Source organism: Salvelinus sp. IW2-2015, linkage group LG22, assembly GCF_002910315.2.
Source record: "Salvelinus sp. IW2-2015 linkage group LG22, ASM291031v2, whole genome shotgun sequence".
Lineage (NCBI taxonomy): Eukaryota > Metazoa > Chordata > Actinopteri > Salmoniformes > Salmonidae > Salvelinus > Salvelinus sp. IW2-2015.
The window spans coordinates 15,527,337-15,545,841 of NC_036862.1; the positions used below are offsets into that span (position 1 = coordinate 15,527,337).

General features: G+C 43.6%; 1 protein-coding gene across 1 annotated transcript in view; it reads left to right on the forward strand.

Moving 5' to 3' along the window:
- LOC111982544 (ubiquitin-associated and SH3 domain-containing protein B-like) overlaps positions 1-15,102 on the forward strand; it is a 41,575-nt gene extending 26,473 nt beyond the window's left edge. Inside the window, exons 2-14 of the mRNA XM_024014120.1 lie at positions 133-186; positions 851-1,037; positions 1,574-1,772; positions 3,983-4,152; positions 4,480-4,688; positions 4,958-5,105; positions 7,356-7,479; positions 10,327-10,449; positions 10,568-10,660; positions 11,459-11,603; positions 12,292-12,398; positions 12,805-12,914; positions 13,144-15,102. Coding sequence (XP_023869888.1) covers positions 133-186; positions 851-1,037; positions 1,574-1,772; positions 3,983-4,152; positions 4,480-4,688; positions 4,958-5,105; positions 7,356-7,479; positions 10,327-10,449; positions 10,568-10,660; positions 11,459-11,603; positions 12,292-12,398; positions 12,805-12,914; positions 13,144-13,281 — 1,807 coding nt within the window. The 3' untranslated portion in view covers positions 13,282-15,102. The remainder of the gene's footprint in view (positions 1-132; positions 187-850; positions 1,038-1,573; positions 1,773-3,982; positions 4,153-4,479; positions 4,689-4,957; positions 5,106-7,355; positions 7,480-10,326; positions 10,450-10,567; positions 10,661-11,458; positions 11,604-12,291; positions 12,399-12,804; positions 12,915-13,143) is intronic.
- The last annotated feature ends 3,403 nt before the right edge of the window (positions 15,103-18,505 follow it).

The following is an 18,505-nucleotide window of genomic DNA, read 5'->3' on the forward strand; positions in this document are numbered from 1 at the left end:
TAAAACATTTCTTAAATAATATTTTAGTAACAAAGTCACAATATACCATAAGGGTATGCAAATAAGAAAACTGCATACAAGCATTGTAAATAAAACCTTCAAAGGAAGCATCACTGTTTTCTATCTTTGCAGATTGAAGGCACTAGTATCAACAGGAGGCAGGAGTGTACAGGCAGCATGTGACTGGTGAGTTCTAACACACACATGCACAGGTATACAAACACACTCCCAGAGATAAACCATGTGTGTTATGCTGCCCTCTGCTGTACAGCATATGTGTGTGCTCTTACTATATAGCCATGTGTGAATGACTACAATTCTTTAAAGGCCCAGTGCAAGTCAACATTTCCTGGGTTTTATATATATTTCCACACTATGAGGTTGGAATAATACTGTGAAATTGTGAAAAGTATGATAATGCCCTTTTAGTGTAAGAGCTGTTTGAAAAAGACCGTCAGTTTCAGCTTGTTTTGGTGGGATGGAGTTATGGCCTGCCTGGTGACATCACCAGATGGTAAATTAGTTAATAGACCAATAAGAAAGAGAGTTCCAAACCTCTTTTTCAATAACAGCTAGTTTTTCAGTTTTCCCCTCCCTACTCAGACCACGCCCAGACAGTCCTAGCTAAGTTCTTGCTTGAGAAATGGCTATTTTCTAAGAAGCAATTTTTTGTTTATTTTTGACCATTTTAATTGAAAACAATCACAGTAAGGTACTTAATTGTTACCCAGAAATGATTTCATATTGAGATCAAAACAGCTGCATTGGAGCCCCCCCACACACACACATCTTCTACCTCAGTCATTGATAAGCCTCCTACTCCTCTTCTTCTTCTCCTGCTCTTCCTCAGGCTGTTCTCCCATGTGGATGACCCCTTCCTGGATGACCCGTTGCCCAGAGAGTACGTCCTGTACCTGCGCCCCAGTGGACCCCTGCAGAATCAGCTCCATCACTTCTGGCAGCAGTCCCGCGTCTCCTGCGGCAAGAACAAGGCCCACAACATCTTCCCCCACATCACGCTCTGCCAGTTCTTCATGGTGAGCCCAGGGGGAAATGACACGCCTCACGTCATACATCAACACATGGATGCTTCTCCCTTGAATTCAGCTCACCATGAAGTATTGTAATTATATTCCTTAAGACTTATGAAAAGAAGGTGCTGAAGGTGTTCTTTGACTGTCCCAATAGGTGAAGCCTTTGAAAAACACTTTTTGGTTCCATGTAGAACCCTTTACACAGAGTATTCTACATGGAACCTAAAAAAGTTCCACCTGTAACCAAAAAGAGTTCTTCTACGGGGACAGCCGAAGAACCCTTTTGGAACCCTTTTTTCTAAGTGTGTATTTATCCAGGAAGTCCCGTTGAGGTCAAGAGACTCTAACATCTGTCTAGTAAGGGCCAGTTTCCCAGACACAGATTAAACCTAGTCCTGGACTAAAACGTGCTTTTAATGGCGATTCTCCATTGAACACAAGTCCAGGACTAGGACTAATCTGTGTCTGGAAAACTGGCCCTAAATGTTGATGTAAGACTCAGTGTTTGTGTAGTACTCAGACTCTACCCTGTCCCGCAGTGTGCAGACAAGAAGGTGGATGCCCTGTTGGAGGCCCTGCAGGCCACGGTCGGCCAATGGAGGGGTCGTTTCCCTAGCCCTCTGCCCCTGGAGCTCTACACCTCCTTCAACTTCATAGGCCTCTTCGTTGAGGAGCAGATCGCAGAGGTCCTCAAGCAGTTTGCTGCTGACTTTGCTTCCGAGGCTGCCAGAAAAGCAGGTAGGAACTATCTCTGCCTGTGACACATGGACACACACCCACGCACGCAAGCACGCCAGACACACACACAAGCATGCACACATTGCCTTTTTACAGGCAATCTATCTCTCCACACGCTTTGGTCAGAAAATTACATATTTTAAGCTGGTAAGGGATGACTGTAATCCGGGCTGAATTTATTGGCGGGCCCTAGGTGGCCTGGCCCAACCGACTGATCATTTATTTGACTGAGACACGCAAAGAAAGAAAGACGCATCAATCTCAGATTAAGCATCTGAGCGATTGAAACAGTGCCCCTCTGTCTCTGTATGTGTAGACCATGTATCTGATGCTGTCTAGACAAAAGGAGTATGGCATGTCATACTTTTTCTGGCCAGACAGCATCAGATACATGGGCTACATATAGTTAGACAGAGGGGTGCTGTTTCGTCCGCTAGTTTCAGCAGAGAGGAAGAGGCGAAGTGAGAGGGCTTGCTCTCCCGCAAATCTGTCCTGAATAAGCCCATTGCGTTTATATGCAGACCTAAACTTGTCACCTGCATTCCGGCCTTTGGGACAACGACTCACATTGTTAGGGCGGAGACATGAGCATCTCGCCATTATATACAGTTCTTTGGTTTCAGCCACTTGAAAATCAGAAAGGAAAGTTGGCACAGTGCACTGTTCGGATGCTGGCTTCCACTAAAGTAAAGTGATGTTTTGCCAAAAATTATATAATTACTCCAATTAGGCAATAGGCCTAACTGATTATTGAGCTGTGGCTGTCAGTGAAAAGCATCTAAAATGTGTGAAGATAATGTGTCTTGAGTATAAAATGTTGAGACTAGAAGAAGGGGCTGGGTGTGTGGCGAAGATATGGGCGTCTCTCTCCAGAATACATGCACTCAGCACTCCAGAATGTTCTCCGGTGTCTCCCGCCAAATCTTGCACAGTCATTGTTTCATTGTGTGAATTGTTTGCCCTTTGATTGTTTCTTTTTTGACAATTCAACATTACATATGTAACCAGTAGGCCTAGTAAATGTACCGTTCATCTCTGTCATTTGGTTACATTCATTTCGGTTAATGCATGTATTACAGTAATTTACCATTCTCATTCTCGGAGTGGAAACGTTGTTTGCAGAGTTCACAACCTGCTACACTTGTGAGAAACACGTTTTGGTTTATTTCATAACCATCGTTTAGAAGTTTTGTCAATTTTTTCACTGTCTTTTGTTTGGAGTGCTCCATGTGAGCAATGAGCATGTGTGTGGTTTCTCTGTCCTGACAACATTAAGGGAGCGTTCGCGTCTGAGTACGCCAACCTGCTGAGTTGGTACAATGTTGCATTTCACTAGCGATAGCTCAAGTCAAGACAGATAGAAAGGGAGGCAGAGATATTAATGTGATTGAAAGAATCAGAATTTTCATCAGGATATTTTCCACTTTTTTGCGACTTTAGGTATATGTATTTTATTTAGGTGATGATGGAAGTTATAGGCCTACTGCTGCATTGGCCTATAGTTATATGGCACGCAGAAAGGTTGAAATGGTAGGATAAATTGTAAGCTTCCCCAAACTTGAAACTCGAGCTGCCTACACTCTTAGAAAAAATGGTTCCAAAACAGTTCTTCGGCTGTCACCATAGGAGAACCCTTTCTGGTTGCTTGTAAAACCCTTTTTGGTTCCAGGTAGAACCCTTTTGGGTTCCATGTAAAACCCTCTGTGGAAATGGTTCTACATTGAACCCAAAGGGGTTCTACCTAGAACCAAAAAGGTTCTTCAAAGGGTTCTCCTATGGGTACAGCCAAAGAACCCTTCTGGGTTCTAGATAGCACCTTTTTTTCTAAGAGTGTATGGTCTTTATCATAACACCCATTAACAAAATGTGTTTGCGCGCAAGCACACAGGATGTGCCCGTGAATAAAAATCAAATGCTTGTCCAACTGATTCGTTCTGGCGCCGGCCCTGACTGTAATGCTTAATCCTAAAGAGATTATCCTCACCATAAAGCACCGGCAGTTTGGAGCGTTATTTCAAATTGTGCATGGTGGATTATAACACGTCAAAAAAGATTGTTTGGAAAATATTGGGACATTTTGCTCCAGTCTGTAGATGTGTGTAGTTCTATCATTTGCTGAGCTAGATTCCCACCGTAGTAGTTTGCCCCACAGAAATTACTTTCTTTATATTCTTTACCTTTATTCACCCGTGCTCCTCTCTCTGTCTCAGATGTCCATTTAGAGCCCCATAAGAAGCAGCTCCATGTGACGTTAGCCTACTACTTCCCCACCAATCACCTGTCCACCCTGGAAAAGCTGGCCAAGGGAATCGAGGTGAAGCTAGGCTGTGATTGGCTGGCTGTCCTTTTCTCCCGGGACATTCGGTTTGCCAATCATGAGGTAATAATAACCACTTTGTTTTCTGACGCAAACCCTGTCCACCTTCATTTCACATTCAATACTACTCTTGTACTTTCTACTAATCAACACCATGACATGGACCTTGTACCTTCTACAAGACAAGCTCATGAGGCATTTATAATAAGTGATATTCTTCAAGAATCAATGGGAATATACAGTATAATTAATTTAGAAACGGCTGTAAATATCACAGTGGCCCTTTACGAGCTTGCCCATTTAGACCTATAGCCTTGCCTTGTACTGTATTCTGGTGTTAGATACAGCGTTGGTGTGCTCAAGCTCTGTCTTTCCCTCCCTCTGTTGCAGACGCTGCGCGTGATGTATCCCTACGCCCCTCAGAATGAGGACGAGCTGGAGCTGGTCCTGGGTGACTTTGTCTTCACGTCTCCCTTGGAGCAGAAAAACACCAGCGAGGGCTGGGTCTACGGGTCCTCCCTGGCGACGGGGCTGTCCGGCCTATTGCCTGAGAACTACGTCAGCCGGGCAGATGAGTGTGACACCTGGGTCTTCCACGGGTGAGCCCTCAGAATGTGCTTCTTACTTACACCCCTGGTGTGCTTCTTACTTCTTACTTACAGTCCTGGGTCCAGAACATAGGGGCAGGGGTCAATTCCATTTCAATTCAGTCAATCCAGAAGGAACTGTTTGCATCTTGAATTGGAATTGACCCGTACCCAGGGCCAGAACACTGTAAAAGAGCATGGAGAGTTCTGCTCAGTAGTCAGTAGTGATGAATGAGTAGTATTGAGTATGTGTGTTAACTCTTGTCTTCTACCCTGTGCAGATCACACTCCTTCTTCAATTGCTCCGCACCCTCCGACAAAGCGAGCAGGGAAAGGGGCCTGTTCGATGGGCTGCTGGACAGCCGTCGCCTCGACAACGCAAGCCCTGGGGACACACCCACTTCAAGCCTCATCTGTCATCCCATGCAGGTACTGGCACTTTTTCCAAAGAACAGAAAGAAGTTTCTTCAACTAAACCATACAGCTTTTACTAGCCAGGATAACTAGTGCCTAGTGTTTAATCCTGATCAGGAAAAATTCCTGGTTATGATATGCAGCAGGATTCTTATTATTCTTGAAGAATGACTTCAAATCAAGGTTATCATAGTAAACGAAAACAAAAACGAATCCTTCCACCATATTTTTTTGCACCAGTCTTTGCGCTATTCCTATTAAATCCAAGTCACATTGAGATTGACTTTAGAATTTATGTACAGTCGTGGCCAAAAGTTTTGAGAATGACACAAATATTAATTTTCAAAGACTGCTCCCTCAGTTGGTATGATGGCAATTTGCATATACTCCAGAATGTTATGAAGAGTGATCAGATGAATTGCAATTAATTGCAAAGTCCCTCTTTGTCATGCAAATGAACAGAATCCCCCCAAAACATTTCCACTGCATTTCAGCTCTGCCACAAAAGGACCAGCTGACATCATGTCAGTGATTCTCTCGTTAACACAGGTGTGAGTGTTGATGAGGACAAGGCTGGAGATCACTCTGTCATGCTGATTGAGTTCGAATAACAGACTGGAAGCTTCAAAAGGAGGGTGGTGCTTGGAATCATTGTTCTTCCTCTGTCAACCATGGTTACCTGCAAGGAAACACGTGCCGTCATCATTGCTTTGCACAAAAAGGGGGCACCACCAGTACAGAGCTTGCTCAGGAATGGCAGCAAGCAGGTGTGAGTGCATCTGCACGCACAGTGAGGCAAAGACTTTTGGAGGATGGACTGGTGTCAAGAAGGGCAGCAAAGAAGCCACTTCTCTCCAGGAAAAACATCAGGGACAGACTGATATTCTGCAAAAGGTACAGGGATTGGACTGCTGAGGACTGGGGTAAAGTCATTTTCTCTGAGGAATCCCCTTTCCGATTGTTTGGGGCATCCAGAAAAAAGCTTGTCCGGAGAAGACAAGGTGAGCACTACCATCAGTCCTGTGTCATGCCAACAGTAAAGCATCCTAAGACCATTCTTGTGTGGGGTTGCTTCTCAGCCAAGGGAGTGGGCTCACTCACAATTTTGCCTAAGAACACAGCCATGAATAAAGAATGGTACCAACACATCCTCCGAGAGCAACTTCTCCCAACCATCCAGGAACAGTTTGGTGATGAACAATGCCTTTTCCAGCATGATGGAGCACCTTGCCATAAGGCAAGATTGATAACTAAGTGGCTCGGGGAACAAAACATTGATATTTTGGGTCCATGGTCAGGAAACTCCCCAGACCTTAATCCCATTGAGAACTTGTGGTCAATCGTCAAGACGTGGGTGGACAAACAAAAACCCACAAATTCTGACAAACTCCAAGCATTGATTATGCAACAATGGGCTGCCATCAGTCAGGATGTGGCCCAGAAGTTAATTGACAGCATGCAAGGGCGGATTGCAGAGGTCTTGAAAAAGAAGGGTCAACACTGCAAATATTGACTCTTTGCATCAACTTCATGTAATTGTCAATAGAAAAGCCTTTACTGAATTACTGCTTGTAATTATACTTCAGTATTTCATAGTAACATCTGACAAAAATATCTAAAGACACTGAAGCAGCAAACTTTGTGGAAATTAATATTTGTGTCATTCTGAAAACTTTTGGCCACGACTGTACTACTGCCTTCGGTTGCAAGAAATGACATCCCCAAAACACTACACAACACCAATGGCTCCTAGCCTCCCACGCATGCTTTCTGTCCCTAACACCAATTTTTGATTTATTTATTTAGCCTTTATTTAACTAGGCAAGTCAGTTAAGAACAAATTCTTATTTACAATGACGCCCTAGGAATAGTGGGTTAACTGCCTTGTTCAGGGACAGAACGACAGATTTTTACCTTGTCACCTCGGGGATTCGATTTAGCAACCTTTTGGTTCCTGGCCCAACACTCTAACCCTAGACTACCTGCCGCCCCTAAAACTGAAACTAAATAATATAAAATGAAATATAAATATTTGTATACAACTATAACTAAATTAAAATGAGCAAATCAGGTCTGAAAAGGAAATTAAACTGAATTTCAAATCAAAAAATATAATCTAATGTAAATAAAAACAAATATAAAAACACAAAACTATAATAACCTTGCTCCAATACAAAAGCTGTTTTTCTGGTGTACTGATCAATTCTTGAAAATGTTGGGAAATGTTATGGATTTGATGCCCCAATTCACTGTATTGTTTCTTAGGTGCTTCGGGTCGGTAGCAATCACTCTCGGCTGCCCAAGCGGACCCTGTTTGTCTGTCGGCARGGTGAGCGGATGGATGTGGTGTTTGGGAAACAGTGGCTTTCACTGTGCTCTGACTCCAAAGGTGAGCAGAGTCAAATCAAATAAAACTTTATTTGTCACATGCGCCGAATAAAACAAGTGTAGACCTTACCGTGAAATGCTTACTTACAGTACAAGCCCTTAACCAACAGTGCAGTTCAAGAAGAGTTAAGAAAATATTTACCAAATAACCTAAGGTAAAACATAAAAAATAATAAAAAGTAACACAATAACATAACAGTAACGAGGCTATATACAGGGGGTACCGGTACTGAGTCAGTGTGCGGGGGTACAGGTTAGTTGAGGTAATTTGTACCTGTAGGTAGGGGTGAAGTGACTATGCATATATAATAGTCTCCTGGGGGGAAAAAGGTTTTGTCGTGCCCTCTTCATAACTGTCACGTTCCTGACCTGTTTTCTCTTGTTTTGTATGTCTTTATTGGTCAGGGCGTGAGTGTTGGGTGGGCAGTCTATGTTTTCTATTTCTATGTTGGGTTTTGTGTTCGGCCTGGTATGATTCTCAATTAGAGACAGGTGTGTATCGTTTGTCTCTGATTGAGAGTCATACTAAGGCAGCCAGGGTTTCACTGGTGTTTTGTGGGTGTTTGTTTCCTGTGTTAGCGTTTGGGCCACACAGGACTGTTGCAGGTTAGTCACGTTTGTTGTTTTGTTAATTTGTTAGTGTTTGTTGGTTTGTCATTAAAATCATGAATACCTCCTACTCCGCATCTTGGTCCGATCCATGCTCCTCCTCGTCTGAGGAGGAGAACGACATTGACAGCCGTTACAATAACTGTCTTGGTGTGTTTGGACCATGATAGTTCGTTGGTGATGTGGACAACAAGGAACTTGAAACTCTCGACCGTTCCATTACAACCCTATCGATGTTAATGGGGGCCTGTTCTGCCTGCCTTTTCCTGTAGTCCATGATCAGCTCCTTTGTCTTGATCACATTGAGGGAGAGATTGTTGTCCTGGCACCACACTGCCAGTTCTCTGACCTCCCCCCTATAGGCTGTCTCTCCGTTGTCGGTGATCAGGCCTACCACTGTTGTGTCGTCAGCAAACTTAATGATGGTGTTGGAGTCGTGTTTGGCTAAACAGTCGTGGGTGAACAGGGAGTACAGGAGGGGGCTAAGTACACACCCCTGAGGGACCCCGGTGTTGAGGATCAGTGTGGCAAACGTGTTGTTGCCTACCCTTACCACCTGGGGGCGGCCCGTCAGGAAGTTCAGGATCCAGTTGCAGAGGGAGGTGTTTAGTCCCAGGGTCCTTAGCTTAGTGATGAGCTTCGTGGGCACTATGGTGTTGAACACTGAGCTGTAGTCAATGAACAGCATTCTCACATAGGTGTTCCTTTTGTCCAGGTGGGAAAGGGCAGTGTGGAGTGCGATTGAGATTGCGTCATATGTGGATCTGTTGGGGTCGTGTGCGAATTGGAGTGGGTCTAGGGTATCCGGGAGGATGCTGTTGATGTGAGCCATGACCAGCCTTTCAAAGTACTTCATGGCTACCGARGTGAGTGCTATGGGGCGGTAATCATTTAGGCAGGTTACCTTCGCTTCCTTGGGCACAGGAACTATGGTGGTCTGCTTGAAACATGTAAGCATTACAGACTCGGTCAGGGAGAGGTTGAAAATGCCAGTGAAGACACTTGCCAGTTAGTCCGCGCATGCTTTGAATACACGTCCTGGTAATCCGTCTGGTCCCGTGGCTTTGTGAATGTTGACCTGTTTAAAGGTCTTGCTCACATCGGCTACCAAGAGCGTTATCACACAGTCATCCAGAAAAGCTGGTGCTCTCGTGCATGCTTCAGTGTTGCTTGCCTCGAAGCGAGCATAAAAGGCATTTAGCTCGTCTGGTAGGCTCGCTTCAGTGGGCTGGGTTTCCTTTGTAGTCCATAATAGTTTTCAAGCCCTGCCACATCCGACGAGCGTCAAAGCCGGTGTGGTAAGATTCAGTCTTAATACTGTATTGACGCTTTGCTTGTTTGATGGTTCTTCTGAGGGCATAGTGGGATTCTTATAAGCATCCGGATTAGTGTCCCGCTCCTTGAAAGCGGCAGCTCTAGCCTTTAGCTCGATGCGGATATTGCCTGTAATCCATGGCTTCTGGTTAGGATATGTACATACGGTCACTGTGGGGACGACGTCGTCGATACGCTTATTGATGAAGCCGATGACTGAGGTGGTATACTCCTCAATGCCATTGGATGAATCCCGGAACATATTCCAGTCTGTGCTAGCAAAACAGTCCTATAGCGTAGCATCCGCGTCATCTGACCACTTCCGTATTGAGTGGGTCACTGGTACTTCCTGCTTTAGTTTTTGCTTGTACACAGGAATCAGGAGGATAGATTTGCCAAATGGAGGGCGGGGGAGAGCTTTGTATGCATCTCTGTGTGTGGAGTAAAGGTGGTCTAAAGTTTTTTTCTCCTCTGGTTGCACATGTGACATGCTAGTGAAAATTTGGTAAAACTGATTTAAGTTTGCCTACATTAAAGTCCCCGGCCACTAGGAGTGCCGCTTCTGGATGAGCATTTTCTTGTTTGCTTATGGCCTTATAGATTTGGGTGATTGCGGTCTTAGTGCCAGCATCGGTCTGTGGTGGTAAATAGATGGCTACGAATAATATAGGTGAGAACTCTCTTGGTAGATAGTGTGGTCTACATCTTATCATAAGGTACTCTATCTCAGGCGAGCAATACCTCGAGACTTCTTTAATATTAGACATCGCGCATCAATCCTAAAAGCAAGTGTGCTTTCAAAGGAGTCATACATTTTGAGTTGGATGAATCTGATGTTTTGATTGGATCGATAAAACGGCAGTATTGTTTGTAMGTTTTGAAACCATAACAGCAGTGTGCTGGGATGTGGTGTTCTGTTCTACAGGTAGATATGTGCGCACTAACCTGAACATGCCAGTCAGCCTGCCCATGTGGAATGGAGGACACCGAGATTACAACATGGACACCCCCATCACTGTGTTTGGTTCCACACAAGCACAAATAGTGGGTATGTGGTTGTCAACATATAGTAGTAGGCTATGTTATCTGCCCAATTCCATGTTTAATGTTTCATTACAGCGTGATAACAATCTATTCCTCTGTCTATCTGTCTGTCTGTGTTGCAGGTCAGGCGTTGTTGGAGAGCAACACAGTGATAGACTTTGTGTACTGTTCACCTTCTCTGCGCTGTGTCCAGACTGCTCAGAACATCCTCAAAGGTAACCAGCATGTAGTTACTTGCCACCACAAATCCTGCTTAGGATAAAATGCCTTATCGATTATGTTCGCCTCTCTAACCCCTGATGAAGACTTAAAGGGCGATCTGCAGTTGCTACAACCATTTTGGGGCTTATAAATGAATGATATGTACCCATTGATTCTAGAAGAATATAACTTATAAATGAATTGTATGTACCCATTGATTCGAGAACAATCTAATTTATAAATGCTTCATGAGTTTAGCAACTGTTGTACTCCATCAGAACCAAAATATACACTTTTTTCACTCCATTGTTTGTAAACAAAGTAAATGTAAGAATACACTATATAGCCTACAAACATAGTTAAAACTATAATTTGATATAATGGATGGTCAGTTCTTGCATCCATTAGAACATGGTTACATTTCTCCAGCCCCATCCTGAAACAGTGGCAGAGAGGACTCTTTGTTATTGTTTCAACTGTGGATTGCCCCTTCAGTGGTTGAAATGTTGTCAATGAACATAGTTGAGAGCATATCATGTGTTCTGGTCCAACCTTTTTCTCCAAGGCACTTATGTAGATCTGAGAGGGGATTGATAAGATTAGCCAATATGGTAGTAGTTCCCTTTCCTTCTGATAGGCTAAGTGAAATTGCCTCCAAATTGCTTATCTCAATCTAATCATTTCAATCTAATCATTTCAGATCTGCCTAAGTGGCTAGGGGACTAGGGATTGTTTTTGGACAGGGCTGGTGTGTMTAGCAGAGGCTGCAGTCTTGCTCTTTTGCTTATGCACCTCTCTGTCTCCCCTTGCAGGTCTGCAGCAGGATGGCAAGCTGAAGATCAGAGTGGAGCCAGGGCTATTCGAGTGGACCAAGTGGATCTCTGGGAGCTCTCTTCCTGCCTGGATCCCTCCCACAGACCTGGCTGCATCCCACTTCTGTGTTGACACAACATACAGGTGATACAGGCAAGACTGTTTCCTGGTTCACCTCCATACTGTACTTTTACTGGCCATTTACACTATACAAGCGGCACTTGCCTAGCCACGCTAGCCTCACCCTCGTGTGTGCTAACAAGCTAGCAAGCAAGCTAGGTTGTGCTACGTATTAACAGCCATTGTCAGCCAATCCAGTAGGGGTTGGACGCTATGGTGAGATTCGATTGGTCAGTCGCTTCCCCATATCACTGAGGATTTGATAAATTCTGCTTTCCCCAGCTTTAGTCCTGCCCCTTTTCAGCTCCCGCGCCCATGCTCGCATCGCTCAACGGTCCCCCGCCCACTCTCCGCTTCTCTCGCTTTCCTTCCATTGAAGGTGAATGGCTTCCGATGTTTCACCGCGCGATGCCGCTTCCATGTGTAAACGCAGAGTTAGGCTCCATCCAGAAACAACCCCTAGTCCCCTTAACCTTGGGCCTAGGCACAGGTATAAAGACAACCAGATATGTACAAATAATATGGTTAACATTCCATTAAGCCTATCAAAGAAAATGATGGAGCTACTACCATGTTGCCTATGCTTATTTAATTGCTTCTGACCTACGTACATAAAGTGGTAAAGGTAGGGGCTAAGGGTTGTTGCTGGACGGGGCCGGAGCCTTTTCAGCCATGCCTCTGTCTCACATGTTCTCACTCCTTCTTCCCACAGACCTCTCATACCGATAAGCAAACTTAGCGTGTCGGAGTCCTATGACACGTACATGAGCCGGAGCTACCAAGTGACCAAAGACATTCTGTCTGACTGCAAAAACATGGGTAATTATGATGCAGGGTTCAGTCACTGCTGTGGCTTTGGATGGGATGTGTATAAAAAAAACAGTCCTGCATTCAATTAGTACTTATCTTTGAAATCCTTTAGCTGTGCTCGATTGAGCTTGCCTGGCGCAATGGTGTGGTTTGACCTTATTAAAGAGGTCTCTTTCTACTGCTCAGATACCGGTAATACACCTCAATCAACGGAATAATCCCAAAAGTGCAAACCCTGTTCATCTCCCACTCCACGCTAGACAGGCTCAATCAAATGCTCATGGCATTTGAAAGAAAACCAATACTATTTGAATCTCAGATGTGATACAGAAACATCTTGTGTGGGATGGACATTGGGATTCATCTGGTCCTTGTTGTTCTTCCTTCCCTCATCTCCTCATCTCTCACTCTGTAGGAAACAACATACTGATTGTGGCCCATGCTTCCTCCCTGGAGGCCTGCACACGACAGCTCCAGGGCCACAGCCCCCAGACCTCCAAGGACTTCATCCAAGTAGTCAGGAAGGTCAGCTGAAGTTAATTGTTTTGCTTAATGTGATATTTTATTTTGATCTCATTGTGTCTTCCCCCTCACTCTTTTTCACTCTTACTTTCACACTGTGCCTATCTCTCTGTATCTGTGTTTCTGTCTCTGTCTGTCTCTCTCTCTTTCTCCCCCTCTGCCTTTCCACCCCACTTCCTAACTTTAATTCTGCCTTTATTGCGGCTGACGAGAGCCTCTTTCCCTSCTGTAGATCCCCTACCTGGGTTTCTGTACCTGCGAGGAGCAGAGCGACACGGGGGTCTGGCAGCTGGTGGACCCGCCCATCCTGCCCCTCACACATGGACCCAACCACAGCTTCAACTGGAGGGAGACCCTCCTCCAGGAATGACATCCGCTTCCCTGGAGAGCAGACTTGCTCAGACCCATCCCGAGGATTTAGTTTCTGGTCAAACAGCACTGAAAGACCCCACCAGAGTCAATGGGTGGTTGGACCTGGATGTACTGTACATATTGTAATTTGATAGTATCGTTGACATTTCTAATTTGACAGTATTGTTGTAAGTGAGAGTGGAGAGGGCAGGGCTAAGTCTCGGCCTGGTTGATCGTGGAGGCTAGCACATGAACCATTACATATTATATCATCAACTGCGTGCCAGAAGAAAGTCACAAGGTTGAGAACATTGACCTAAAAAAACAAACAGAGTAGTTTGTGTTTCGAAAAGCAATTGTATCCCTTGTCCCGCTTGCAGATGTTATCCTCAAAAGCCCTTCATTGTAGCCGCAAGTCATGTCTCGGATGTTTCCCAGTGTGGAATCTGTGTTTCTGTGTGTATAAAGTTTAACTCATTGTGGGAGAAAACATGCACAACTTAGTTCATGATCTCTTGCAATGTGGTCAGTATGACATCTTTTATGACTTTATGGTCACGTTGTATAAAAACGTTTTGTTAACGAAGGTAACCAGAAAAAGCTGTCTGCCTGGTTGTTATGTGACCAGATAACAACCAACATATGACGGATTTACTTTGACATCATGATCTCGTCATAAAAAATGCATCTTTACATGGTTGTAGCTGAGACTAGTTGAAAATCTGTTTTTATGACTTCTTCACAACCAGAAAAACAGTTTACAACCAGAAAAACAGTTTACAACCAGAAAATGACGTCATTAAGATGTTTTCCACTGGGTGACTTTTCACCCGGTTTGTTTGAAACAGTCTCGATCGGACAAAATGCACTATTGACAATCACAGGTGAGCCTTGGTGAGGCTGGTCTAATAACCAGAAGTTAGGAACCTATACTGTATGTGTTTATTTTACATAATGTAAAGGTCTTATGGCAGAATAGTTGTCGACCACTGCACTAGAAAATATCTTTCAGTCTTCCAGTTGTGACCATTTATATTTTATTCAGATACTTAACAATTGAAGAGCTTTTATCATATTAAAAAGACCTGTCCTGTGGTAGGAGAATACGTTTTTCTCAGGTGCAGTTTTCATTGTGACCTAATACAGTATTTGCATTTCATTGGGTCATGAAAATTGTTGTGAGTGCCTCTTAAGATTGAACCTGATTTCTCTTGACGTCTCAGTGGTGAAATCAGAGGGAAGTTCTCTGCTCATTATGTCAACTTGAATGCTTTTGTTTAGCCTCATCTAAATCTATCTGATCTAATCTTTCTGCAAATAATGCATTTATTATTGAGGAGGCTCTAAAACAATGCTCTGGTGCTGTTCTTCCATTGATACATGCAAATACAATACTTACAAGTACAATACTTACAAGTACAATTACAAATGTGTGATAAAGGTGTCAGTGAGGAACAAAGCAGGACTACATCAGAGGTTAGCCACATGCACTGTTGAGAAAACCCTGGAAACTGAGGAGGAAGTCATCTGTGTCAATTTGTGTTAATTTATTGTCTCAAATATTGTATTTCCAAATGTATATAAACGTTAATTTAAGTCATTTAAGTTTTTCACCAAAATGCTAAAAGTTAAGTCAAACATATACTTTATGTTTGGGCGAAGATTTGCAAAAGATTGAAAAGATTGCCACTTGTATATTCAGATTTGAGCATATCTGAGGTGTGTTCTTTATTTTGATTCAAAAATTGTCTGAATTCCCCCCTCTATATGATACAGACATTATCACTGTTTCAGATATGTAGAAGATACATATCAAATAAATAAAAAATCTGGTCATTTCTTTTTGTATTATCTATTTTTATTTTATTAGATCGAGAACTCCTTCAACACCTTGTTCAATAGTATTATGGTTTAGCCACTAGGTGTAGGTATAAGACCTTTGGAGTTGACTACATATCTTAGGGAGAAAATTAGACTGAAGCAGAGGCGACATCCCCACATGGGGCACACGGAAACGCCACCCCTCAGATTTGTCTTGTACTTCTTTTTCAGATGTTAAATTAATTACTAAACTTATGGCTCTAGATTGCAGGAAAKATATGCTTCAGGTGTTTGAAAAATTCAAAATTCTCCATCATTACGTACTTGGTGCCCCCTATAAAATAATAGGTGCATGACACCCCTGGCCMGAAGTGATTTAAAAACAAAGAAATCATTAGAAAATGATGCAGTAAGTAGACATAAATAACGAACTGAAAGGAATAAGATACTGTCATATTGTGTGTAAAAAAAAAATCGTTGGAGTTTTGGCCTGCCTGGTGACATCACCACGAATTAAATTAGTTAATGGACCGATAAGAGAGCTCCAAACMTCTTTGCCAATAACAGCCAGTTTTCCCCTCCCCACTCAGACCACTCCTAGACAGTCCTAGCAAAATTCTTGCTTGAGAAAGTGCTCTTAATAGCGAGACTATATACAGGTAGGTACTGGTACAGAGTCAATGTGCGGGGGCACCGGTTAGTTGAGGTAATATGTACATGTAGGTAGAGTTATTAATGTGACTATGCATAGATGATAACAACAGAGAGTAGCAGCGGTCTCTTATACACATCTAGATGTGTATAAGAGACAGCTCCTAGACAGTCCTAGCAAAATTCTTGCTTGAGAAAGTGCTCTTAATAGCGAGACTATATACAGGTAGGTACTGGTACAGAGTCGATGTGCGGGGGCACCGGTTAGTTGAGGTAATATGTACATGTAGGTAGAGTTATTAAAGTGACTATGCATAGATGATAACAACAGAGAGTAGCAGCGGCTGTCTCTTATACACATCTAGATGTGTATAAGAGACAGGTTTAGCCCTCTGTAGTGCCTTGTGGTCGGAGGCCGAGCAGTTGCCATACCAGGCAGTGATGCAACCAGTCAGGATGCTCTCGAAGGTGAAGCTGTAGAACCTTTTGAGGATCTGAAGACCCATGCTAAATCTTTTCAATCTCCTGAGGAGGAATAGGTTTTGTCGTGCCCTCTTTACGACTTGTCTTGGTGTGCTTGGACCATGTTAGTTTGTTGGTGATGTGGACACCAAGGAACTTGAAGCTCTCAATCTGCTCCACCACAGCCCCGTCGATGAGAATGGGGGCATGCTCTGTCCTCTTTTTCCTGTAGTCCACAATCATCTCCTTTGTCTTGATRACGTTGAGGGAGAGGTTGTTGTCCTGGCACCACATGGCCAGMTCTCTGACCTCCTCCCTATAGGCTGTCTCGTCATTGTCGGTGATCAGGCCTACCGCTGTTGTGTCATCGGCAAACTTAATGATGGTGTTGGAGTCGTGCAGTCATGAGTGAACAGGGAGTACAGGAGAGGACTGAGCACGCACCCCTGAGGGGCCCCTGTGTTGAGGATCAGCGTGGCGGATGTGTTGTTACCTACCCTTACCACCTGGGGGCGGCCCGTCAGGAAGTCCATGATCCAGTTGCAGAGGGAGGTGTTTAGTCCCAGGGTCCTTAGCTTATTGATGAGCTTTGAGGGCACTATGGTGTTGAACGCTGAGCTGTAGTCAATTATCAGCATTCTCACACAGGTGTTCCTTTTGTCCAGGTGTGAAAGGGCAGTGTGGAGTGCAATAGAGATTGCGTCATCTGTGGATCTGTTAGGGCGGTATGCAAATTGAGTGGGTCTAGGGTTTCTGGGATAATCGTGTTGATGTGAGCCATGACCAGCCTTTCAAAGCACATTATAGCTACAGACGTGAGCGCTACGGGTCGGTAGTCATTTAGGCTGGTTACCTTAGTGTTCTTGTGCACAKGMACTATGGTGGTCTGCTTAAAACATGTTGGTATTACAGACTCGGACAGGAAGAGGTTGAAAATGTCAGTGAAGACACTTGCCAGTTGGTAAGTGTATGCTCGCAGTACACGTAATTTCCTCATACTGGCGTACTCTATGATGACTACAAATTTGACAGCCAACTCATACTTCTGATTATGTGCATAAAACTTGAATGAGAGTCAATTGTGTATCAATKATCTTGTTGAATTGTTTGGGAAAGAAACAGCGTCCTTCCATCAGTAGCATCTTTCTCGCTCGTTGAGTACTTATCTCTGTATAATTATACCCCAAAAGGAGACCCAAAGAGACCTCTGACGTTGAGTTATTGTTGCACAGACTTGTAATTATATTTGGTGGCCTGCTCACCCCTATTTACTCCAGCGTATAAATACACCTGGGGCTTTGGGGCTCTGGTTTCAGAAACTGTCTCAGCACCAGCAGCAGCTTAAAAATCCTGGCCAACGGGTTTATCRGAGCTGGGGATATTCGATCTCTGCCACTCTTGTCCTGATTTAGCCTGGACTCTCCTGTAATGTGCCAGTCCTCTRCCATCCCCAACAGACKTGAACTTTGGAGGCCAAATTAAATGTATTAGTTAGATTTCTTGTCTATGCTATGATTGCCTTCTTCTAAAATACCTAAAGTAGACTGGGAAATGAGWGAAGTGAAGCATTGACCCACTTGGATGTAAACAGACTTTTTATTACCTAAGGCTAAAATSTCCACTCAGAAAAGCCTCATCTACTACTGCAGTGCAGAAAAACTCTGCAACCGTCTAAAAACAAACACGTTTAKGTTAAATCTTCCAGACAGACAGACAGACAGACATACTGTATTTTAAATGCATATTGARGCATGARTAAAACATTTWGCTGAATATACAACTTTGTTGAAAACCTATATACAACTAGGTCAACAACAAAACATTTTATTGAAGAAATTAATCTCAAGGTAGGTATCAGTTAGATATACTTATGTAGATATTCAACGTAAATATACAGTTCAGTCTGAGTAATCTTCCRGTGAAAACAAAAGTGTTGTTCAGGCTATACCTTTTCATCTATTCCCCATCTACAGTAATACATTTCCCCCCAAATTGAAGACCAGCAATTATTGTGTGCATCTATGAATTATTTTGAGTTTGCAGTGACTTTTTATTAGAAATGGTGTATTTTTAGTTTTGCAAGATTTAACTTGCTTTGCTGTGCTTCTCTTTTTGTTTCCCCTACTTGATTTATTGTAGACTCCTGCCCCTTGGCTGGTCACCTTGGAGACGGGAGTTGGTCAAGGTCTGCTACAACTGTGCCTGTTGACTAACAAGCTTTCCTGAGCTCCTTCAAATGGAGCTTCCAGTCCACCAACACAAACACCACCACCACCTTCCCCCAGCTGCCGCCTGCCTGGAGCCAGAGG